Source organism: Polistes dominula, unplaced genomic scaffold (assembly GCF_049000335.1).
Source record: "Polistes dominula isolate Pdom_NZ unplaced genomic scaffold, Pdom_raw_medaka contig_37, whole genome shotgun sequence".
NCBI classification, from domain to species: domain Eukaryota; kingdom Metazoa; phylum Arthropoda; class Insecta; order Hymenoptera; family Vespidae; genus Polistes; species Polistes dominula.
This window is the reverse complement of record NW_028301169.1, coordinates 4355698-4383202: the sequence shown is the minus strand read 5'-3', so window position 1 is coordinate 4383202 and position 27505 is coordinate 4355698. Positions and strand designations below refer to the sequence as shown.

Below are 27505 nucleotides of genomic sequence, written 5' to 3'. Positions count from 1 at the left end.
TTTTTTATTTGAAATTTAAATTGTATCCATTTAATGCTACAATAATTATAATTATAATAAATCGTTTTATTTATTATTTAAATCACATTACTATAAATAATATAACTTTGGTTAAAAATAGGTTACGATATATATGAAACAATCAATATTAGGTAAAATGTTAAGTTAATTTAAAGAAGCTTTATTTTAAGTTTAAATCCTCGACTTTACCTTACGTAAAGGGATTTCTTCTGCGAGGTCCTCATGAGGGTACCTGTCATCATATTCTGTTGAGAAATTTGTTGTTTGAGATCATGGATCTTAGCCTCGAATCTGTTGTAATCTTCAGGCTTATACTGTACAACGATTGTCACTGTTTGACCGGTGCCCTAAACAGATAATCAAGGAAAGAAAAGGAAAAATAAATCAACAAATCTTAAGTAATTTATTAAAAAATTTTCTTATAAGGTTTTTTGTCTTTTTAAGTATATATTTTTGGTAATATACCTTAAGGGCCGCAGCAGCCTCCTCGTGGGTGGCTGTTCGTAGATTGATGCCATTTACGCTGAGAATTTGATCGCCACGACGAAGTTCACCGCTCAAATCGGCTGGTCCACCGGCTAAGATGAATGAGATAAAAATACCCTCGCCATCTTCACCACCTACGATGTTAAATCCTAGACCCGAGGAGCCTTTGTTCAAAACGACCGTACGAACTTCTCTGTAAAAAAAAACGACAACAAAAACGTTAAATTATTTCGTAATAAAATATATCATCGATTAATTTCAAAAGTTTCTCTCATTTCTTACACCGTTAAAACTAGTTCTTCTATATCATTTAATTGTCTTTTTGTCTTTATATTTTTTTTATATTTTTATTTGCTTCTTTTCTTTCTCTCGTTCGTTGTGTTTTATTGTCACAAATAGGAACACGTCCAACGAGAAGAACGATGTTTTTGATATCGTTATCGGCTATCGTACAGAAAAACCAACTGGAAAAAGTTCGTAAGGGAGATAAAACGTCAAAGTTGTTTCGATCGACGATAATTGCTTCCGGAGTGAGTCCATCGAGGCGTGGAAATTGTCTCCTTCGTTTAACAACGACTAATAATCGTAAGGAAGGCTTGTCCTCCAACGTTAAAAGAAAAAGAGAAAAATAGATAAAGAAATAAGTTAGATAAATCTTGGATCTTCTTGAATCCCGTTTTTCAACTAACTATACATCATTTTATCTGGTACTTCTACCGAGATATAAAGTTTTTTCATTAACGGCAGGAGGAGGTTTGCTAGACAGAAAGAAAGAGCGAGAGAGAGAGAGAGAGAGAGAGAGAGAGAGTTTCCAAACTATGTTGTTGGTCATTAATTGCTTCACTTCCCCCATGATGCTTTAATTAAACTCGTAAACTCGTAAACGCGTGCCATGTCATTTATCTTCGAATATACCTTCGAATACAATATCACATTTCATACGTTGAGAACCAGAATAGACTAACCCACTAGTTGTTGTGATTTTGAGAAAAACGTTTTAGAAAATTATACAAATTTTTGTCAATTTGTTTTAGGCCAGTTTTGAAAGTGTGGATCCTTACATTTCTGCATTTGTAGGTTTAGGAAGAGACAGATTTTCAAAATGAATTTGTTAAGGATTAAGTTCCTAGTGGATTATTCAGGATTATCTTCCTAGTGACATAGATGTGCTAAAATAATTGAAAGTATAATACATTGTTTTTAATATGTACTGTAACACGTTTCTGTTTCAGAAACCTGTTTGGTTTACTTTTTGTTCTTTTGTCTTTTATTGGTGTGTTTGTTCTTCTTCTAAAGTTTTCTTTTTTGTTCTGTAATTACAAGTATATACAGTTTCTGGTTCTCTCTAACATATATTATAATCATATATAGTGCACAGTTTGGTTTTATAACACCAAAGCATTTCTCTAAGGCATTACGTGACTTAAAATGTCTCACCTTTTTGATGCATAAATGTGCACGGTGGGACTATTTGAGTCCCACCTTATAATATAAAAATGTAGTTAAATTATTATTATTTTTGTGTATTTTATTATCTTATTTTTTTATGAATAAAAATAAATCGACTTTATCCAATTTAAAAAGTAATAAAATTTCTTTGCAAAATGGGTCTTTTTATTTTCCAAAATTTTGTGCCTCAAAATATTAATAGTATTAATTTTATTATCAAACACTGGGTATTTTTTGGAAAAAAATGAGAAAATGTGGTATAATTCACTTTGATTCTGAATGTCTCATTTAATCAAAGAAAAAGATTCAAAATAAGAATTTCTTCTTATTCTCTTATTCTTATTTCTTCTTAGTATTGATCGTTTTAACTTAAGATGTTTAACTAATTGTACATATATTAAAGGACACTTCAAAAACGATTGTTGGACGCTGCAATGGCGCATTGCGGCAGAATTCTAGTCACAACGAAATTAGCACGTTAATTAAGGTTCCCATTGAAATTCGACTGCTTCGAGGTTTGTTGTATGACCTCAAGCGCTCTTCATCCTACACGAAGCAACCATATTAGTACGTAGTAATGTACGGACTCAAAACGAGATTTGTCTCTCTACCTCTATGCCAAAATCTCGATGTATCTTCACCTACGCACAGAATTCCTCTCACTCATATATATATATATACACATACACCCACACTTGTTCCTCGTTTCAATCAGCTTATAATACATCACTGTAATTTTAGTGATGTTAGTTGCAAATATCGAATCGAATCGAATTTTTGATTATAAACAAAAAATATCACAGTATTATTATATAAATTATATTGCAAATATCTCATATGAACATTCAATTACTTATTTTCATTAATTCTAAATTTAATTCTATTATTAGTAATTGAAAAACTTTTAATTGAAAAATATCAAACCAAATTAATCTGATTTGGTTAATGTTTAAGAAAAAATTAATATCACAATTTTCTAATAAGTATACAAAATTTTCATTAAGATATTTATTAAATACATTTTATTTCCTTTATTCATTTACAACAATAGTCATTTCAATATTTTTCTTTGATCGAATCAAATGCATAAAATTGAATAAGAAATAGAAATAAATTGAAGAAACGAGAAACAATAATCGATTATTAGTTATTATCATTTTCTATTGGTATAATTTCGATGTTTTCAAAAATCCTACGTAAAATTCGTAGAAAGTTGGAGGAAGAAGTATTTCCTGTATGTGATGAGGAACTCCTGCATGTGGCTTTCCGGAAGCTGCCACCAACCTCAACCCCATTTTATGGAAAGCACTCGGCAAGCGAGTACTCATATACCCCCTACATACCTCCTATATACCACGAGCTTCTCTCTCGCGTTAACAAAGACCTCAAATTAGCGGTCGCACTGCTATTGCAGCTAGGTTTTTACAGCTCTATTAAGGTCAGCAGTGTTGTATCAACCCTTACTATATGTTCTCATCAAACATTACACATCCACATTCATTTTTCTATTGTGTAAAATATCGAGATTTTTTGTTATTACACCGTAAAAAAGAACAACAACGACAAAAAAATGCAAACTTAATGAACACATTTGTTCGCGTTATTTAATCAAATGATCAACATTATTGAACTAAATCGCGTTGCATAATTCGTTCGATGTTTAAATAATACGTAACAAGGATTAATTTATAAGATACAATTTCTCGTAATAGTACTATCTGTACATAAAAGTAGTAAATGTATTTATTTATGTGAGAATAAAGTTGTATAATACAAAGAGAAAAGGAGATGTGCTAATTAGAACAATATTCTTGAACCAAATAATGTTCCCTTCGTTTAACACGAATTCAGGAAAGTAGTACGTCATGTGTGGTCGGGATGGTCGATTGAAAAGTATAGACAACTGTGTCTCTATACATTAATAATAGTTAATGCATGATGGATTGAAAATAAATAAATTTAATTCGAGAATAAAAGAAGAAAAATAATGATAATAATAAGAATAAATATTCACAGAGTTCCCCCCCCCCCTCCCACACACACACACACACAGTTTAAAAATAAAATTTATGTATAAATATAAAATACAGGAAATCAAGTTATATTTCGTTTAATATATTTTTATTCTAATATTATTTATACTCGTTATTGTACTATTCTTTTTTTATTTAAACTTCGTTATCTATCTATTTGAAAACTTTTTTCTTTTTTTGTAAATAAAAAATATAACAGAAAAACAAAGAACACGATATAGTATCGAGACAGTATAACGAACTATTGGAAATGTTTCACAAAGTAGCACATACTCACACATACACACACACACACATAGGGAAATCTCATGCATGAACGTAAGCGAACTATATATACGTCATTTGCTTCCCCGTCGTCACCTCGAACGCTTGACGTCATTTCCATGCATCTGCATAACGTCCATTCACATTAAACGGATCACGAGCCGTTCGAACATGCTGAACTTTGTCAATGAAGGGACACACAGGGGAAAGGGAGAAGAACGAGAGGAAAGGGGAGAACTACAAAAAAAAAGGAAAATATTTCTATTCTTCCAAATATATCAAACGCGTCTAATTATTTGCGTCATTTTACTAAAATTAAATTCCCACGTTGTGTAATTATTTAACGAAAATGAAAAAAAAAGATAGAAAAAAAAATCGGTAGCAATGAAAGCGTGTTCCATTGAAAGCTTTTCTATATCGGGAAAGTAAAAAAGAAGAGAAAAAAAGAAAAGAAAAAAAAGAAAAGAAAAGAGAAGAGAAGAGAAACGAGGTCAGGTCGAGTGAAAAGCTCTTGGCACGTAAGATAAAAAGAGATATAAAATACGGTTGAAAAGCGAATTGTAAATCTGTTTGGCGGGAAGCCTACGTGTCCAGCTGGCCAGTTCAAAACTACGCGTACGTGTACAAATAGAAAGATAGAAAACAAAATGATATATACGGGATATGTGTGTATGTATGTGTATACAACACATGTCACAGCATTCACATAGAGTTGTATGTTAAATACACGAGTGTGTAATTCGCATTGAGAGTTTCACGAAAGGACACGTCACACTCACTCCAACTATATCTTTATCTCTTTTTTTCTTTCATGGTGCGCAGTGTTGGTCAGCGCACAGGTGACACTGACACGGACAGACCCCACGTACGCGTCGGAGTTGCGCGTATGCGTGTGTATGCGTGTGTCAACGAGTAGTAATAGAAGAGGGAGGGGTAAAAGGCCACGTTGTACTCTATCTTTCTCTCTCCTTCTTACGCACCTTTCGTTACGCTTCACAAAGGTACTACTACTACTATTCGCGGTGCTTTTAACAACACCACCAATCTCTTCACGGTGTCACTACCTTTGGCCTTTTCCACTTTCTCGCTACAAACGAACAACAACAATAACAACAGTAGTAATAGGTATTTAGTAATAATATTAGTAGTATTTAGTAGTAGTGACAGCAGCAGGTGGCGGCCAAGAAGGAAGAAAAGCGGCGGCACCCTGTCGAACGATTGGAAAGTTTCCTCGTTGAAGGTGACATTCGAGGAAGATCACTCGGCTATCACTCACGTTTTGTTTTTTCATATGTATCAGAGTAAAAAGAAGTAGAAAAGAAGTACAAGATAAAGAAAGAAAAGAAGAAGATAAGGATAAATATGAGAAAGAAATATTTTTCTGAAACTTCTTGCGTATTCTTTTTTTCTTATTTTCTAGTCTCTTTTTTTCTTTTTTTTTTTTTTTACCTTTTATAATTTTTGGCCCCACTAGTTAATATGGAATGTTTCAATTGAAATAGAGATCTAATCTTAGTTAAATTTGATCAGAACACTGAGCCGGATCTCGCGTAGATCGTTCGAGGGCGTCGCGACGGATTAAATGCCGCATAGGTGGCCGTCGTGTCGCCATGCGCTGCGCCACCTCGATTTTCCTACTACCCCTTCCTTCTCATCATCCCCTAGCTAGAGAGGAGAACCAGCGAGCGAGCTATCATCAGATCGATAGAAATAAGCTGACTCTCGCACGCTACCGACCTAGACTCTCTCCTACCTCTCCTCTCCTTTCCTACTTTCTGTTTCCTCCCTCTTACTCCCCTACCCCACCCCCACACATTTTATTCTTCAGTTCCAAACCAAACCAAACCAACCAACCACCCCCACTCACCTATTTCTTTCAAGAGAAAAGGAAAGAGTTACGAAACTAGGACACCTAGTCCAATTTCTTCCTACTTGCTTATTTACTTACTTACTCACTTACTTACTTTCTTACTTACTTACTTACTTACTTACTTGACCGATTCTTATCCTTATCAATGATTTTTTTTCTTTTTAAGATAAGACGTGTATTCTCGCGTTTAAGAGGACTAATTGGTAAGGTAAATTTTTAACTTGTTGATAATTGATTTGAACTAGTACATAAAAAGTTGTTCCTTTGAGATTTGATTTGAAAAAGAATTTTATACTTTTTAAATAAATCCTTGTGTAAAGTTGATGGATCATCATTCTTGTCATTAAATTGTTATTATTTTCTGAAAAATTCAAAATGTTCCTTTTTTTGATTAAGCGATCTAATTATTAGGACAATTTTAGAGTTGTTGATACTAACGACTTTTTATTACAAGTTTTTTTTTTAAATAATTAAGATAAATTTTTCTAAGATATAAATAACACAAATCTATTCTTATAAGAAATATCTTTCATGATGTAAATAACAAGATGGGGTTATGTTATTTTACGTAATGTTACGTAAGATCTTCCACATATACTTATATTTTTCGCCCCCTTTCTTTACTATTTTAAGAGGAAGTACCCTTCGATCACGTGAAATACCTGACTCAACTGCGGATGATCCGTGACAGGGGAAGAGACGTCAAAGATTTTATCAAAGCACGAGAGAAACCTTGAGATTTCAATCTCGAGTGATACGAAAGGGGAAACTTGTAAAGTACCGAAGAAAGGATCTGTCTTTTTCTCTTTTACTCTTTCTCTCTCTCTCTCTTTCTCCCTTTCTGCGAGGAAATTGAAAACTTCCAAAGTTATTTCTTTTTAAAACACTTCTTATAAAACCAACCTTGCACATATTTTTTTTCTTTTTTTCCCGTATATAATTTATTAAAACATATCCTTTTTATTCATAGTAATTGTTATTAATTTAACGTACGAGTTGTTTTCCTCTTTTTTTAATTCACTCTTCGGTTTTAAACATTTTTAAGAGAATTGAAGAGAAAAACACAACGAAATTTTTGAAACATTGCTAATCAATTAAATGAACATTTTAATTATTTTTCTAACTACAATAATTTCATTTGTTTCATCATTGAAAATAACTCTTTTGTAAATTTACGTGACCAATTCGTTAAGTGTTAACACTTAAAAGTGTAAATTGTTAACAATATAACTAATTTAAATTCGAAACACGACAAAGGAACATCGAAGAAACTAGGATTTCCTTTTTCAATCGTATTAGTCAAGCAATTTTACGTCGACTTAACACTTCCCTTTACTTGTCTCTTATTCCGTTCTTGGTATCCTCGGTGGACACAGAAATGCACTTTAGAGTTGTCCATTCTCTCAACGAGTGAAAACCTATCGCTTCGAACGAAAACGAGCTTAACCAAAAAAAAAAGAACTATTCAATACGTATATATATATATATCCACGACAATATGTTTTATCTCTCCTTTCTTCTCAAATCTTGTATAGTACAAACGAGAGAAAAAACGAATCAATAAATAATAGAGTTAACTCAAACTACATTGGATATTCGAAAAAAAAAAAATAAAAAACATATATATCGAACGATACAAAATAACAAGGGAAAAAATAAAAAAAAAAGAAATAAAAATCGTACATCTAACGCGATATCGTAAACGCGAATATAAAATTTCTATTCGTCGAACTCGCCGCGTATCGAAATTACTTCGTACAAAATTACTTCACAACGTAAAAAGATATTTACTTTTATTTTATTTTTTTTTGTGTATTTCTTTTATCTTTTACTTTCTTTCTTTCTAAGTTCTTTTCTTTTTTGCTTCACGCGAAATTAATCGTCTCCACGTAGTTTGCTTTGAAAGGGGGGTTGTTCGACCAAGGGGTAGAAGAGGATAGGCAGGGGTTACCTCTTATAGGTTGCGAGACGAACACGATCGACTTTATTCGAGCTTTACGATGCATCTTGATCAACCGTGGACAATCTGATGAACACACAGACTGCCCGCGATGAAGCTACACAACACACGTCACTAGTTGCAAGTCCCCCTCCCCGCTCCCTCCCTCTCCGTTCCCTCATCTACCCGCTATCCCCGTTACCCTTCCTATTCCGATTATACGTTTTTTTTCCACCACCTTCTCCGTCCGCTGAAGCAAATTGCAGCATAGCGAAACAGTGAGGGTGCTCGTGACAGTACAATTTAGCGAAGTCTCGTACCGACAAAGAATTTAATTAATTCCCGTTACGATCTTCCTTCGTCACTTTTATTTTCTTCTCTTTCTCTTTTTCTATATATATATATAAATATAGATATATACATACGACCATCCAATCCTTTTTTCTTTCTAACTCTATCTGTCCATATGTCTTTCAGTCTTCATATGCAGTTATTTCGGACAACGCAATTACATGAAACTCAATAAATATTTCTATCCGAATACGATATTATACAATAGTACGAGGGATTTATATTTGTTTCTTTGTGTGTAAGCGTGTATTAGTATCTCTCATAGTTGTGGGCCCGATTAAAAAGAAAAATGTTATTTTTGATCGGAAACACGGCATAGCATCCTATATTAAATATCGTACAGGGAGTGGCTAGTAGGGTGGAGGGATGAAACGCGTAGAACGAAATTACCATGTCGCTTCGATCATTCTGTAACGAAATAATTGGAAAAAGCAAACGCTCGTATTTTATAATATAGCAAATAAATGTATATGTATATGTATGTATATATGTATGTATATAGGTAGCTAGCTTATATATATAGATATATAGGTATATGTATATATAGGGAAAAAGCCTATATATATATATATATATTTATAGATAGATATACCTATATATGTATGGGGAAAAACTCATCGTAACGAAATTGACTCGTAACAGGATGTTGACGTTTTATTCGATTTATTTAGAAACGTCATAAAATTTTGATTCTGTCCGAACGATGAGAAAGAGAGAGGATAAAGAGAAGGATTAAAGCGTTTGAGACTGTACAGAACAGACGAACATAGAGAAAGAGAAGCAGGAATTATGGGGTTTCTGTTTACGACAGATTGTTGATGGAAGCAGTGATGCTTCTGAAATTCCACGGTGGTTTCCACCTTGTCTACCCTTGTCTTTCGCTTTGTCAAGTTTCTAAACTCATTTTCTCTCTCTCTCTCTCTCTCTCTCTCTTTCTCTCTTTCTCTCTTTATCTTTCTCTTTCTATCTTTATCTTTCTTTTTCTCTTTATGTACCTGTTTCTATTACGATTAGGATTTATCATCTAAACTACAGTAGAGCCTGTTTTTGTGCGGAGGATAGGGACCGAAAAAAAAAATCGTACAAAAAAATATTCAGAAATTTTATAAATACTTACATATAATAAACAACTTTGTACGATATATTCAATAAAATTTTTTTTATGCGGCGGAGAGGGGCCGCATAAAAAAAGTCACACTTAGAAAATACATCAATTATTTACGAAATAAAGCAGAAAATGCTTTCCAACAAATTAAATAAGTAAATTAGACCTGGAAATATTTTAAAAACACCTAATTTTTCATTGTATACATGCAGAAATTTTCAAAATATACATTAAATAATTCACTGCTACTCGTAATCCAAAACGCGCATTTTCTTGTGACGAATTAATTTCATATCACTTTCGTCGCTTGAAGATACGATTTCAATTGATTTTGGCACCAGAAAGTCAGTGATCAATTTTTGTGACGTCAGTCGATTGGTCAGTTGCTTGTACACGTTACGATAGCAAGAAATGCATGATCTTAGCTTTTTTTGGAATTTCAAGCTTTTTTAAGAATTAGTATCTATTTTTAAAAAAAGGGTTTCCAATTTTTTAGAAATCCGGATCCCTGCATATATTTTATTGGCTGTAATAGATTTCGGTTCTTCTTGTCCGACTTCATAATCTATCAAATTATTGATAATGTCAGTTTTGTCCTCAATCATTTCATCCAGATCATTTTCGCCGAAAGTATCAAAACCCTCTCCGCTGATATTACCATATGTGCGAACGCAGTAATTTCAGATAATAATGTGGATACATTTTCGGCTACATTTCGATTAATTACACATTCAGGCTAGATCGCTTTCCAGCACGAATTTAATGTGTGTTGTTTTATTTGACTAATTGCTGCAATAAAATTGAGAATTTTTTCCAAACTTTAGTCAGGCCTAATTCATCGTTCTCTAGTTTTTTTCATAATGTAGCTAAAAGTTAATTTGAGATAATATTTCTTAAAATTTGAGATTATGCCTTGATCCAGTGATTGTATAAAGTTCCATTATCGTCAAGGAGTCCATGTAGTCAGGGTTTCTCCATACATGTATATGTACACTGATAGGAAACATTAAACTGGTGCCAACTCCGTTGAAATTCATATACCGCATAAAAAAAAATCGCATGAAAAAAACTGCATAAAAAAAAGATCGCACAAAAAAAAAATCGCAAAGAAAAGGACCGCACAAAAACAGGCTCTACTGTATTTCATGTTTCTTATATAAATTTTTCGATCAAATTTTCATTGAATATACAAATTTATTTCTTTGAGTAATATAATAAAATAGTTAATAGTTTTTTAATAATAATAATAATAATTCGGAATTGTAATGTTAGTTGAAACTTATACTCGTTTAATGATGCATGTAATATGTTCGCTACATTCCATTTCACCTTTCTCCACATATTATTACGATTACAACTACTACTATTTCAACTTCTACTACAACTACTACTACTATTACCATTCCAATCATTGTCATTATTATTTTCCTTGTAATTATATTACGTTTCATTACGTTATGTTATATTATATGTTTCATTTTATTGTATTACGCTATGTTTAATTATTATACATTATTTAACCCTTTCGTTACTACAGGCGACTGAAGTCGCTCTACATAAAATGCCACTCACATACTACGGGCAACTATAGTCGCTATGCATAAAATGCCGCGTATTGTACATTGTATAATACATATGTCGAACGATTAAGTTAATATGTTTAAATGTTATAAATATTTTAATTTGTGGAGTTTTTTTTCAATAAATACCGTCAAACCAATTTGGGTTGCCGTGAAGCATAGACGCGGCCGCTGTCGATTTTATTCGAGCACCGTGCACACTTTTGGCGCGGCGGCACGTTCAGCGAAAGTACTACGGCGGAGAAGTCGCCCGTCGCGAAAGGGTTAATATTATTTTTATTATTAATATCAGGTCATTTCAAAAGTTTCTTTTCTTTTTCTTATTAATTTTGAATGTATAATATTTTGTATTATTATAGTAATTTTTACAGTATAATATGCAATATATATCAAGGTAATAATACAGTATGGATAGTATATTATTAGGTAAAATAACATTTACAAAAAAAAAATATTATAAATGTAAAACTAACACAAGTAGGAAAAAAAATAATAAGAATTATTTGTATTATACTTTATAAGGTAATACTTTGTATAACACTGACAATTCATTTTTATTTGAATCCTAAAGACCACGCCCATAAGCCTTCCAAAGATATTTTCTTTAAGTTACATTCTTCCGAACATTCTGGCTAACACATTCCAACGATCGAACCCTTTTAACTTCCTAAATAAGAACTTAGTATAAGCTTAGACGTATACAAATTGGAATTTCATTTCATCATTAATCTCTTCTCATAATATAACTTGATCGATTTATTCATTAAATTTTCATTTTTCTATCCAATTTTTCTTATCTTGAAATTTTCAACGATCTCTCATGCCATTTTTATATATTTTTCTTCCCCCCTTCCCCACATTAAATTCACCACAAACAAAATGATATTTTCGCGAACGAAAGATATTGAAATCTATTCAAATAACGAATGAACCGATACGGTAGTGGTAAAGATTCGAAAGCTCATTCGTCACAATTACATTGCCATTTCAGTCGTGGCAAGTAATGACTATTAATCCTTCTCTTCTTTAATACTCTCCTTTCTTTTACTATTTCTCTCTCTCTCTCTCTCTCTCTCTCTCATGCTTTTCTTTGCACGATTCTAGCCATTAAATAAAAAAAAAAATAAAAAATCTTAAATGAGTCATTACGAGTTAAACCGCAACCCATCTTTTCTTTCTTTCTTTCTTCCTTCCCCTGTCACCGTTTCTTTCTCTCTCTCTTTCTCTATTTCTTTTTAGAAAACTGTTCGATTTCTTGACTTTCTCAACTGCAAAGAATGACCTCCTCTCTGTAACATTTTTATCCCACAAAACTATATTCCGGTACTTGTTTTTATATTTTTAATATTGTTCGATCATTTGATTCTCTTTTACATATGACGACGAGGTTAAAGGTCAATCGATAAAACTGTCGCGTTTTAACTAATACTAACCTTTGGCTTAGTCACCAAGTCGTTTAATAAACGTTCATATAACCGACACGAAGAATCGTTTAACCCAAATTCCAAAGATGGCAACGTAACATTTGAAAAAAAAAAGATAAGGAAAATTAAAGACAGATTCTAATATTACGATAATTAAATATATTATTATTTTTTTTTTTTAATAAATATACGCTAGTAGCTAGAGGCTAAGTTTTTTTCGACCTCGATTTAAATCTTTTATTTCTTACCACTTCTAATATCGCAAAGATTAACGATCGTTTTACGATTTCCTTCTTCTTATTTCTCTCTTCTTCTTTTCTTCATTTCTTCTATTCTTTTTATAATATTTTTTTTTCCTTTTACATGACATACGTGGTAACGAAATAAACGATTTCCAATCTTTATCAACTTTCATCTATCTTCTGTTTAATGGGTCTTGTAATTAATTATTTATTTATGTTTTATTTATTATTATTATTGTTATTATTATCATTACATTGACGTACATGTCCGAGGGTGTGAACGTATTATTATTTTCCGGTAAACTAAACAGGATGTTACGTCAGAACAATTATTACGGAGTTTAAACTATGTTTATATGCTGTTGAATTGATTCGAATAGAACTATTACGTAGGAATTGTTTTTTAATTATACGATTATTGTGGGTATTGAAGTGCACGTGCTCATTTACTTGTCTCACGTAGTATACTCATTTTTTATATATATTTATGAAATTACGAAAATAATTATGGACAATTAACGAAAGATATACGGATTCTTATAATTCTTTTTTCTTTGTAAATTTTCGAATATTCTTATAAAGTGAAAACAATATGATTTAATATATATATATATTGATAATTAAATGAAAAATAATAAAAAAAAAATACTAAAAAATTGGTAAAATATTTAAATTGTAGTAAACACTATTGAATAATAAATAATATTATAATAACGACATGCACGATTTTATGCTCTAATAATTGTATGAGTTGCTTTCATGTGTAAACACGTGTATATTCGCAAAATCAATAATGTGTTAATTATTGAATGAAATAATACAAATTATGGAAAATTAATATAAAATTCAAGTAAATACTATCAAACACAATAAATAATATTATAACAATAACCTACACAATTATAAACTTGAATAATTATATAAAGTTTCTTTGAGATGTACAGGAACAAAGAAACCGAAATACTAAAAATTTACTTTATGTTAAGATTAACATGATTCTAAAAGAACTTCTATTGTTATAATATAAAATAACATTTTATATTATATATATAATAACAGTTATAATATAACAATATAATATAACATGTAATTAATTGTATAATATATCGACTATATTTACGTAGAATAAAACTGAGAATATAAAAAAGAAAAGGAAAAAAAGGACGGTTGAATTTTCGAAGAAACAATAAATCGTAGAAAACCTGATACCAGGTTATTTTTGCATTGGTCGTGAGACTAAAGTAGAATAGACCTTCGTCTTATGTACTCACACAAAGGAAAGCACGTGCATCACACGTGTCCGGCATTAACATACCTTCTGTTCAGCTTTCTCAAAAGTCTCCAGCCTAGTGTTGCGAACGGACGAATTGGGAATATCTGTTGTCTGTTTCGAGTCATTTTACAATAAATTTCTTCCATAAGAAGGATCCTATAATATCACATTCGAAATATTTTTCTTTCTTCCTTCGACATCATATAATAAAATATTTTTATAAAATATGCTCTTTAGATTCACGTAGCACTTGACACAAAATGTTAAAAATATCGATATTATTTAATACCTCGTATTTTTATTATTGTTCACACGAATTAACGCACTTTTTCTTTTCTTATGAAATTCTATTATTTCAATTGAATTTTTTTATATTTCTTTTTTTAAAATTCTTAATGAATATAAACAATACATTGATGTCACTTTTCAGTATATTCAGAAGTTCCATTCATTCGTAAAACGTTTTCATCGTATAAACGTACAAACACGATCTTATTATAATCGTAAAATGACTACGATGAAGTTTATATGAACATGTTTGGCTCCTTTCACACATAACTGTCACACGACATTGAACTTTCTTCCTCTTTGGTCCTTCCGTCGATCCATCTCAACAGAATGCGTTCGAATTTCTCTCTTTTCCTCCCACTTCTTTCGTTCTACTCCTCCTCCTTCTTCCTACTCTTTCTTTTCTTCTTCTTCTTCCTTTTCTCATTCAAACTGGTCCGGCCGGAATCTGTTATTTTTAGCCTGCCGGCGTGCCGAGGCTGCTTATGGGGTCAACATCACCATGCGTGTGCCTATCCACAGTGTCTTCCACCTTCCTCTCTAGGCAATGCACCTTAGCACTTAATCTCTATCATTTATCTTTTTTTCTCTCTCTCTCTCCTTCTCTTTATTTCTATTTCTCTTTATATATCGAGAAAAAAAAATATATATATAATTTAATTTCTATCTTTGGAAATATATATCTGTGCTGTTAATTATGACAGTGAATTAATTATAATATATATCTATATTATATACTTATTATATACTAAACTCGAGTATAAATAAGTAAAATATAATTTAAATAAATATTTTATATATTTATATATATGTATATATATATATGTTTTATATATATATATATATATATATATATATATATATATATATATATATATATATATATATATATAAAATAAATAATAAATTTAATTATTTCAATTTGTTGATATTTCTTTAAATAAATCAGACTAGAATTATTATTTTCAACGAGTTATGACTACTGAATGATACATTTTTAATAATTAGTTTACTCTCATAATTGCATGCATAGGCGCGTTATATATTTTTAAGGATAGAGTAATAATATTTATGATTTTTTATTTATCAAATCTATGAATAAACACTTCATGAAATCACTTCATTTTTAAACTTTCGTGAACTTCTAAATATATATGATGACGATATAAATTTTTGTGTTTGAACTTTCTTGAGTTTATAGTACAAAGGGTAACAATGATCTAATAGATTTGATTCATTGCAATATTTATTGGTACTAGTTATCGCTTGACATAAATTTTCACATACTTAAGAGTTTTGACCTCGTTAAAGAAGAATAATTTTTATCATCGTTAAATAACAAATATTTGTTCTTCTCGGTAAATAAATTACTCGAATAGAAATATTTGAATAATTATTGAAATAATTAGATCCGTTAAAAAGAATAATAAATTTATATTTTTTTATTTGATACACGTTAACGAGTTTTATAAAATTTATCAATCGAATCTAATCGAATCGAATTAAAAACTCTTTTTTCGGTTTGAGTTTTTCGAATTGCGTTACTGTTAAATTTGAGAAGCTTCACACTGGATACGCCTGTCGATACATCGCATCCGATAGATGCAACGAATCGAAAGGCTTTCAGGGAACACTATATATATATATATATACATGGTCGAGTGCACGATACACTCTCGTTTCATGGACTTTTCCATCCTCAAAGAGAAGACAAAACGAAAGTAATTCGAGCGTGTGAAACTGGTGCAGTCTTTATGATCTTGGAGTTAGGTATAAAGTGTGCACCGGTGCACGGATTCGATAGTTTCAAAAAGAGAAAGAAAGTACAAACGAAAGAAAACAACGGAAAAAACAGAAAAATATCATCTCTATTTCGTGCTTTACGTAAACACGCGAGCGAAAAAACATTTTTTTAATCTGAAAATTATTACCTACAACACGAGTAATACTACTACGAATACCATACGTAATTTACGTTATTTACGAAAAATTGTTGTTTTTATTTATTTATTTATTTCTTCAAAAGATTAAACTCGGATTGTTTACTGTTATTGTAATCTCTGCAAGATGTTATAATTTTCTTGAATATTAAAGCTTGATATATTTTATATAAATATCCGTTATAATAGACCAAAGTTTATATAACTCACAAGTAGAAATCTTTTCTATGCTCGAACAAACAAACCGATAAAATTCGTTCTAATAATTTAACGTTACTTCCGCGTATTTCGATTGTAATACTTTACTTCCTCACCCCCATGAAGCTTCGTTATTGTCGAAGAAAGCGAAGGATCAACTATAATAACTGTTACGGTAAACGGAAAAATATGAAAAGAGAGGCGGTACGCTTTCGAAAGATTTTTCCGTAGAACTACAGTGAATGTTGTCGCGAGTAACGATCGTGAGAAAATCTTGATGATTCTTTAAACGTTTATATTATATATATAAAAGTAATACTTATATACTGGGTGTTCCAAAAATCCTTTTATCGAATTGACAAATTTGCAATTATTTTTTGCCAGATATTCGTAGTGGATGTAAATTTGTGGAACTAATACTTTTCTTTTTTTATCAACACTAACTGTAGATTTAAATCTTGAAATTATCAAGGAATAATATTTTAGTTTAATTAATTAAACAATACAAATTTTTTTTTTATAGGTAAATTGACTTTTAGGACACCCTGTATGTATACATGCATGCATGTATGTACATGTACGTATGTATATATGTATATAGCTTCAAGGGATTAGTATAGTTGATCGAAATGCGAGAGTTTCTGGATTATGGACGTGGCAATTATCGTTAACGATCGATTACGATTTTTTCCTCGATTTCTTTTTTCTGTTTTAAGAAGAAATAGAAAAGTGGAGTGTCGCGCAATCGAAAAATTCTTACTACTTTTTTAGGAAATAACGACGACGATTAATACAAAATGAAAATCGAACGGAGAAAACGGAATAAAAAATTAAATGAAAAGAAAAGAAAAGAAAAGAAGAGAAGAAAAAAAAAGAACGTATCTTTAGCACGCAAAATCTTCGCAAAAGGTAAATTTTCTTCAACTTTATTTCAATTAACGGAGATCAATTATTATTATTATTATTATTATTATTATTATTATTATTATTATTATTATTATTATTATTATTATTATTATTATTATTGTTAATAAATGTAAATTGCGCAATATTTTATAACGTTGAAAATTTATGAATACGCATGGATTGCTTTTATATGCAAATAACGTTGAAAATCGTTGGAAAAGTTTGTAGAAGAATCCGTTGAGAGTTTTCACGACACTAACACGAATACGAAAGACCGACGCATTGTTTTCTGAATTACGCGGCTCCCTTCTTATGCAAATCGATTAATTAATGCCAAAGTAATCAGCATTTTTCGAATTTTATCTTCTACCATTTAAAATGGGAAACTTTCTCTCATGATCATTTTATTTTTTAATCGAACTAACTTTTATACTCATTTAACTAATCTTTTATAAATTCTTTTTATCACAAATTTATTCGTAACCTTGAATTTTAATTAAAATTTATAATTTAATGAAATCGATCGGTTGTATTTTCTTCTTGTTCTTCTTCTTGTTTCGATTATAAAAATATTTAAAATTTTATCTCGTGTGTTTATGGTTTTTTTTTTTATATTCCTATCATTTTTCTCCAACCAAAATAAAACTCTTTTTTTTTTATTTAGTTTAATTGCTTTTTATGATCTGATAGAAAAAAAAGTTTCAAGTAATATAACTTGCAGAAATATTTGCCTTATAAGGCAGGCTTCAGCTAAAAACTTTTCAAACGAGTGAAAGAGAGAGAGAAAGAAAGAAAGAGAGAGAGAAAGAAAAAAGAGAGAGAGAAAGAAAGAAAGAGAGAGAGAAAGAAAGAAAGAAAGAGAGAGAGAGAAAGAAAGAGAGAGAGAGAAAGAAAGAGAGAAAGAGAGAGAATAAGGGAATTAAAATTACGAAGTTAATTGCCCTAGAGATGCACGCGGAATAAATAAAACAAAATTTCATCTGGATAGAGTAAAATAGTAAAGAGTTTCTGAAAAACTATGAACATATTAAAGTATTCGTATTAATAATATAATATGTATGAAATTTTAAATCTTTCTTTCTCCCTCATTCTCTCTCTCTCTCTCTTTTTCTCTCTCTGTACTTATAATTTCCCTACAATTCAACTTTGTAATTTCAACTTGGTTTCAACAACAACGTCATACTTTAATGGGAAAGAAAAAATATACATATTATTTATAAATAATTATTCGATAGTCTAAACGTATCACAATAAGTATTTTATTTTGAATAAAAATTCTGCTCAATTGTTTACTCAACGTAGACTATAATTATAAACGATATAGTATTATTATTCTTTTATTTACTTATGAAGTACTTAATTGATTATTATTTGCATTGAAATTGCATAAACTATAAAACTACTTTTTGTTAAAAACCGGTCGTTTGACCGGCTGTTATACAAATAATTATACACAAAAATAATCGGTCAGAATGTTTAGTATTAAAAAAAAAGAAAAAGAAAAAGAAAAAATATAATCACTTTTCACACATTTTTAATTAATCACAAACTAAATAAGCACAAAAAATAAATAAAACTCAACACAATTTGATGGAACAAAATCCCGACACTTGGATTAATAAGTAAAATTAATCAACTATTGTAGATCACTCCGGAAGATATTAACCACTCCGGTACGAGCGTCAACTATACTTGACAGCTAAAGATGAATTACAATCGACACAGCACAAATGTATCATGTGCACTATGAGTACCGGTTGCGGACAAAGTTTCGTAGCTGGTAGGCACCGTATCGAAGAACACACCACGTTGGTCGTCGTACGAATGACAAATCTTAAAGCCTATTTCCTTTTTCCCCTACTCTAACTGCTACTTCTACTACTCTTCCTTCTTCTTCCTTGTCCGTCTAGTCGGTAAGAGTTCGAGAATTTGAATTCTTGTCCTATTGGCTGTTTCAAATGGCTTTCCTATGCGTCACCATACCTGAAACGCAGATCTCCACCCACGTTGTTGGTCAACGACAACTTTAACGATATATTCCGGTCTGTAGATTTAAATAATATCTTTTAAATATGAGATTTGATATTGATCGATCATCATTCTTTGATTTATAACTGTTTTCAAATGAAATTAACTAGAAAATAATTATTCAAATCAATCAATTATTAATCTATTTATTTTATAAATTATGTTATTTATTAATTGATTTATTGCACGGACACGTTCGCTTTATATTGAAATTTTACATAGTTTATGCAGGGTATACACAAAATTTGGAAGTATCTTATGTTAGATATTCATTTCAAAATTTCAACGTACTCGATAATTAATTATAATTTTTATTTCAATTTTAGATTAAATTTGTTGCTCTGTATAGAAACATTCTTATAATACAAATCGATTAATTATTATTTATCAATTGATTATACGTGTATCTCAATCAAATATTATATTAATTTATTACAAATATCAATGTATATTGAAAATTTGTGTCCATCAAACGAATGATGAATCTAGGTATCTAGGAAATTTAGATAGATATTAAAACATGATCGATAATATCAATCGTAATACCGATTTCAATCTGGAATTTATTGAATACAAAAAATTATTCAGTACACGGATTAATCAATAATAAACGTTATTTATAGAACAGCCTGTCATCCTGTTCGGTTTTTAACAAAAATCCGATTTTTTACAATAAAACTCAGATTATACGGTCAATTTGATACTAATTAAAATAATAAATCAAACAATATTGATAATTATAATCTTTTTTTCTTCTTCTTTAATCACCGATTGAATTTATAATTTTAAATAGAAAATTTTAAAATCGCGTGTACGCGATACGTTTAATATTATTTAATTTATTACACGAATCAATCAAATATAAATGATTTAATTATATGAACGTATATATAAATTTCGTCGAAATTATCATTCTAGAATTGGTAGAAATATCGAACTAATTGTTCCCGTATATTTTATTATAACGGGAAAAAGGAAGAAATAATTTTTTTCACTTTGGTTTTGTCGGCACAGGGAAGTTTTAGGTTGCTCGTTGAAAGTGAAAGCGTAGGCGAGCATGAAATGTGAAGAAAAAACGATGAATCGTGAAGGAGCTTTGTCACGCTCGATGAGCATAAATAATTCATTTTGTTTCTTCTTTCTCTCTTTCTCTCTTTCTCATTTTTGTTCTCTTTCACGAGGTAATAATTGATAATGTTTCCCCGGGCACAATTTTCACGGTTCGTAAGAAGCGTCGAGATAGAAAACGGTATGTATATACACACACGTTTACACACAGACGCAAACACACATTTATATACACAACAGCACATTTTCAATTTCACGGAGAAATAGAAAGAAATAGAAACTCGTAATACTAGTATTCGCGATTAGTATCGGTTTATTCACGTCATTGGTACCTATGATGACGGAAAACTTGTGTTAATTCTAAAAACGATGTGGAAGAAGAAGAAAAAGATGAAAAAGAAAAAAAAGAAGAAAAAAAATATCAAAGAACTAGTTCGTAGAACAGCATGAAGTATTACTAAGTATACATACGTAATAATAATATATCAAAAAGATCGTTAAAACTCTGGATCAAGTATTTATAGATCATTTTCTAAACTATCGTAATCTTACGTAAGATCTTATCTTGATTTGTATACCTTAAAGTTATAGAATTTCTATAATTATTGTACAAGTGAAATAATAATAGTACGAAAATAATCAAGAGAATTTCGTGGAAGTGAAGAAAATGGAAAAGGATGTGATTATTTTTAACGAGGAAGGAAGTTTTTTTTTTTTAAAGTCGATAGAAATAGACGAAGACAGAGAAAAAGAGAGAGAGAGATGTAAAAGATAAAAGAATAGAAATTATATATTTATTGGATTTACCATAATCCCTATTTTAAGTCTAATTGTAAGAATAGTAAATATCTTACGAAGAAACGCAAAAAAAAAGTATACGTCTTAACTAGACGAAATCGAATAATACGTAAGAAGGAAAGAAATTTAATGGCGAGACTTTATTGTTCTGTTTTACTCTTTGAAAGAAAAAACCCGTTTCTACACTAAGTTTTAAACGACTTTTGTAATTCTAATCCGAAATACGAGTTCGAGTCGAGTAACGTGATGCTTCTTCTTTTAAAAGAATCTTTCTTTTGTATCGGAAAATGATTTTTCTTTCGTTAATTTTTTTTTTTTTTACAAAAGTATAACAACTATTTTCTTCATCTTCTTGTTAATTGCACTTTGAAACTGTAAAACTATGATAATGTTTCGTTTTATTTTTTCCAAGAGATTATTTTTTTTTAAATCACTTAAATTTTTTTTACGTAGATTTTATGTAGAAGATAGATATATATATACGATTCGCGAAATAAATCGAAATAACGGACGATGAGAAGGAACCGACTGAACACGCGTGACTGTCAGTTTCCGTAGCAAGACTACGATACGTGCGTGCGTGAGTGAACGATACAGAACCGACAATTGGTTAAAGTAGCCTTCGGGTTGTGCGGTAGCGAACTTTCTACCTCCGAGGCTATCGCACTTTGTTAAAGACTGATTCACAGAGCACCACACAGTTCCAGTTGTATTCAATTTATTTATGAACACGGCCCAATGAATTTAGTTTAACACTGACAGAAAATAGTAACCATCGAGATCCGTCAAAATAATCGATTAAATTATAAAAAATAAATTTTTGGTATAAATATTTATAATACTATAAATATATATTGTTAATTGAAAATATGAATAAACGTTTGATTTGTTTACATGTATTTGTTTTTATAATAGACACAATAATATAATACAAATGTTACCGACAAAAGAATTATTAGCAATTAATAAACAATTTTTTTATATCCTATCGATTTTTCCAATTTTAGCTTACAAGCCAAGATTTCAAATAACATTGCTATAAATAAATAATTTAAACCATGCAACGCAAGTTAGAAAGAATAATTTATTATCAAAATTTAACAAATCTCAGGCTAACGAATCAAGTCTATCAATTTTATGATTATTTTGACGAATGCGAACCGATATAACATCTTGGATATATTTCTTTCCTTTTGACGATAAAAGAATAATTAAATATATAAACGTTGATATTAAAAAATCCTCAGCATATAAATAATACTTGTATTAAACGTTAAATTACACTTGTAAATGTACACTACGCGAATATCATAATTAAATATATATCACACATTATGAATACTTTACGGCTTTCTTTTAATAAATAAATTATTACTCATAACAAGTATTAACACATATTTAAATCAAATAATTATTACTTGCAATACGTTTACGATGTACGTGTATAAAAATACAATTTAATGGAAGAATATTATTTTCTAGTATGAATTTGATCGTCCGTTATATGCTTACTTAGGCAACGCGTTGAGGGATACTAACGTTAACGTTCGTTGGAAAGATGCACGCACCACCGAGCTGATGGTCTCGAAAGGGGGACTTCTACCCTTCTTTCAAAATAACAGAGGGATATACTTTTCAGCATTGTGAACCCTCACCAATCGGCACGACCGTTCTTCGTTCTCTGTCACACCCTCCATTTGGTCGATATATGAAATGAATTCTACGAAGAAGTCGACGTTCGTAGTGTCTATACGTGTAAGTAAATACCCCCGTACACATGTTTTTTAAACTAAGAAAACCTATTATACATGCATGATTTTACTTTTAAAACACTCCTTGAAACGACGGGTAATTTTTAAAATGTAAAAAATAACTTTTTCTTGCAATATTTTTACAATCTTAAAAAATTCAACTTATTTCCGAGCCCGAATAACATTAACTTATAAATGATTAATGCATTGATTTTCTATAATTTTGTCATTAAATAATAATTAAATAAAAATTATATAAATTATCGTAAATTCGTTAGCTTCATAATATCAAAAAACAAATATAGTATACGATACTGTACTCTTATTAAGTTTTATTTCAATTTAAATATGCACAATTATCGACTAATATTGTATCAAGATTTGAGCCCTTTTATAATAATAATAATAATAATAATAATAATAATAATAATAATAATAATAATAATAATAATAATAATAACAAAAATATTTATGAGCGATATTAAAAGTAGGAGAGAGTTCAAAATTCAATTAACGTTAAGTAAAAATCAAATCTCGTATTGGTTTTACTTTTAATCGGAAAATAATATAAACAGAGATAAAAGGAAAAAAATATCAAAAAAGGAAAAGAATATAATATAGTCGAGGGAATTAGAAACGATCGTACGCATGACGCGTGCATAATGCAATCGGTATCGGTATTGGAATCCCCGGTGTTGCACCCTGTGGCTTGCGTTTCTACGGGCGCTCATCGTTCCTACAGTATGCCAACAGAACGCAGACATTGTTACTCGAAGGTCTCCGACAAAGCCGTACAACTGGTTTTCTCAAATACCACGTTAACTGTAGAAAGAAACGTTGTAAGTACGTTCTTCGACCCCGAACGAGAAGCGTCAACTTTGTAAGAGAGATAGATAGAGAGAAAAAGAGGGAGATCGTATGGGTGTGCAAGCACGTGAGTAAAGGCATAAAAAAAGAAAAAAAAAAGGAAAAAAAAAGAAAATGAATCCTCGTTCCAAGGTTCCATGACTTTAAAACCCTCGAAAGAATTATTTCTGCAAGTTGACTGAAGGTTTCTGTGAAAATTACAAATGCATCGCATCTGTTGGTTGCCTCGCACCGTCCTGACCCGTATATTTATCGATTTTATTTCTAATAATAACTTCACAATTATATGCATATGCACACATATTATATTATTTCATTTCTTTTTTTAAACAACTTTCATCGTCTAAATTTTGAACGGAGTCTACGGGTACTTAACATTATCCATATTCCAATCGTTATTTATCAACCCGATTTCAAGATTGGGATTCTTTTACTTTATCTTAATTTTATTACACTTCAATTTTAAATTTGTCATTTTAGAGTTTAATCAAACGTCTGTGAATTTTATATGAAGGGAATACCAAATCTCAAATTGGGTTCTTGAAATATAGGGAAACTTCCCCCTCTACTTCCCAAAAATGTTTATGGGTCGAAAAACTTTTGAAATTTTTATTAAAATTCTTGGTTCAAACCAATAATTTTAAGTACCCGCATACTCATAAGATATACCTCATTCTTTCTCTAGAATATATTATAACAGAAAAAGATTGTAGTTGAGATTAGTTATATGAATTACAATTACTTCTATTATATATTCAAAGAGAATAATAAAAAAAAATAAACGATGATATATCGTATAAGTAACATATACAAATGACGTATATTATACAACGAAGCTTTTATCTTCGTTTAAAAGATACAAATAAAAAGGGAAAATGTAAAAAAAGAAAATAATAAAAACTAGGATTGTTATATAGGCAGCGAAGAAAAAGCTGGGCAAGTTCATAAATATATTTTCCTCGATCTGAATTTTCATAACCGATTATTCGACAGCGATGGCGCCGACGGGACTTCCTCTTCAACTTGTCTTTTTGTCTCATCCGTTAAATCGTCTCTCTCTCATCCCCTTTTTCTTCCCCTCGTGCTCTTCTAACTCCACCTTTATCATAGTGCCTTTCCTAACCTTCCCTTTCATCCCTTCCTGAAATGCGTTTTCGAATGACGAAACTTCCATAAATGCTTTTAAATGTAACGTGTCGGTGTAACATTGGGAGAAGGATGAAGAGGGGAAAAAAGGGGGAAGAACTGGGAGACAGAGAAAGTGAGGCCAGTCAAGAAATTTACAATTCAAATGACCGATACATCGAGAAATTTTCGGAATTCAGTTGAACAAACTTATATCTAGCTCAAGGCTAGATATCGTGTGTCTCTCTATATCCCTCACACATCTACCTGTCTCCTCTAATATCAAACTTCTAAAACAATTTGCCGCGTACTAGCGGCATCGAATTTTCCCAATTATTTTCATGAATGAGACTAGCCGGTTTTCCCCTATCTACTCTTGATGCAAATATATTATAACGTGACGAGGGATATAGGAAGGTAGGTAATAAAATCATTTTATGATCTATGAATAGGAAGACTACGTTGATTTAGATGACAGTTATCTAATTAAGATAATAACTTACTACACGGATAGAGAGAGTACACGCATATTTCCTATCTCTCTCTTTTTCTCCCTCACACATACTTTCCCCTTTTTCACTCTAACACATCGTTACTAAGGGAAAACCCTAATTTCATTTGCTTTCTATTACAGAGTCGAAAGAAATGGAAAGAATGATCGTACCTTCTCCAGGTTGATGGGAACGTAGAAAACGATGTTATATACTTACACGCATGCATATACATGAACGAACACGGGTCCGAAGTGAAGAAAGATGGAGTTCCTTGGAGAACGTGAAGGAAAAAGACGATGAGAGATAGAACACATGAAGAAGGATCGAGATTGGCAGAAACTAAGCTATGAAACTAATAATTAAATTCCCTAGTGGTAAGTTCTCGTTGGTGATACGTCAGGTAGGTACATATGTATGTATTCTACACATATGTATAATACAATTCTAGATATATTTTCTGAAGAGTGAAAAATATCTGGAAATTTCTTAATCTTAATTTTGAATGAAAAACATTTTATGATAAATTATTTTATTATTAATTAAAAGTTTTTTCCCCCTATTTATTTGAGCAGTTTCTTGTAAAATTAATGATAAGAATGTATGAATATTATTTTTTACAAGAAATAACTTATTTATTACTTATAATTGAGTCAAGGTTGCGTCAAGATCATATATTGATAAAAGAAGTAAATACATACTGATATTTTATTATAAATACTGTATTAAATTAATAAATTAATGAAATAATATTTACAATAACAAAATATTTTATTGTTTTATATACGAAAAAGTAATTTCGTAAAAGAATTAAATAACCTGTTATTATAATACTTAATGATACTTTATTTTAAAAAATTGATCATTTATTTAATATAGTGATCATACTTTTAAAAAAGAATATTAACTCAATAATTAGCAGTCGTAAGTGTTTAGAAAAAATTCTGTCTGAAGAAATAGGAAATGAAATAACTATGACCTCGAGCTATCATTATTATTATCGTCACGAAGAACATTCAATGTCCTAGATTTGCGTATTTTTCTCGTAGAAACTCTTTTAACTATGGCAGAATCATTAAAGAATCGACTATAAACGAATAAGATTCTAGTACGTTAATGATCGTGCTACACGGTGACGTAGAAACCGTCGGAAACGAAGGTATTTTGTTTCGTTCATTAAATATACATTCACGTTCGTTCGCGATCAACGATTTCTTTTTTCTTCTTCTCTTTTCTTTTTTTTTAATTTTTTATTTTGTTTGATTCGAAGAATTCTCTTGTTTTAACGACTATTCGTTATTTCTAGAAGTCAAATCAAATAAAATATTTCAATTTATTCATTCCGTATTTTCATTTAATATTTGATAAATATTTTAATGGAATAAATGATCCGTATATATAAATATTTTATTTAATATAAATAATTGAACGTCGGAATAACAGATTGAATTTGTTTTTCTTTTCTTTTTTTTGCATCGCGTAATATAATTCATCCGGTGCGTATAATTTTTTTTGTAATTCTATTAAAATGTATAAAACCGATAAAATATTTTCATTAAAATATCAACCATTTCTTCGAAATACTGATTAAAAATATTGTTACATATTGATTAGATAGATAAAAATTGAAATCAGAATAATATTTTAACCACGAACGTTGATTATCTAAGTAATCAAATGCAGATTATAATTAATACATTTGGAAAATTTTCTCAAAAAACAAAGTCTTATATATGAACAAATTTAATTTTACGTTTTCGACCTACAAGTGGACAGTCAAACTAACAAGAATATCAATTTATTAAAAATTCTATAAAGTTGTAGGGATCCACAATATAAATTTTGCATAGTAAAAGAAATTATAGAAAAATATATATGGGTGGGTTGAAAAGTTCTGACCCTAACAAACGACGATAGGTTGAACAAATTTGAGTTTATCATGAGGAGGGCTGATAAGTTTTAAGCCTACCACAAGAAAAGTTGAAAAGTTCTGAACATATCACGAGGA

At 30.3% G+C, this 27505-nt stretch overlaps 1 protein-coding gene across 12 annotated transcripts in view; it reads right to left on the bottom strand.

The window, feature by feature from the left end:
- Nucleotides 1-27505, bottom strand: part of LOC107066989 (discs large 1) — a 419075-nt gene that overhangs the window by 10987 nt on the left and 380583 nt on the right. For all 12 annotated transcript variants that reach the window (XM_015322081.2, XM_015322083.2, XM_015322090.2 and 9 more), the window contains 2 exons: nt 487-700; nt 211-368 (listed from right to left, as the gene is read on the bottom strand). In XM_015322081.2, coding sequence (XP_015177567.1) covers nt 211-368; nt 487-700 — 372 coding nt within the window. The remainder of the gene's footprint in view (nt 1-210; nt 369-486; nt 701-27505) is intronic.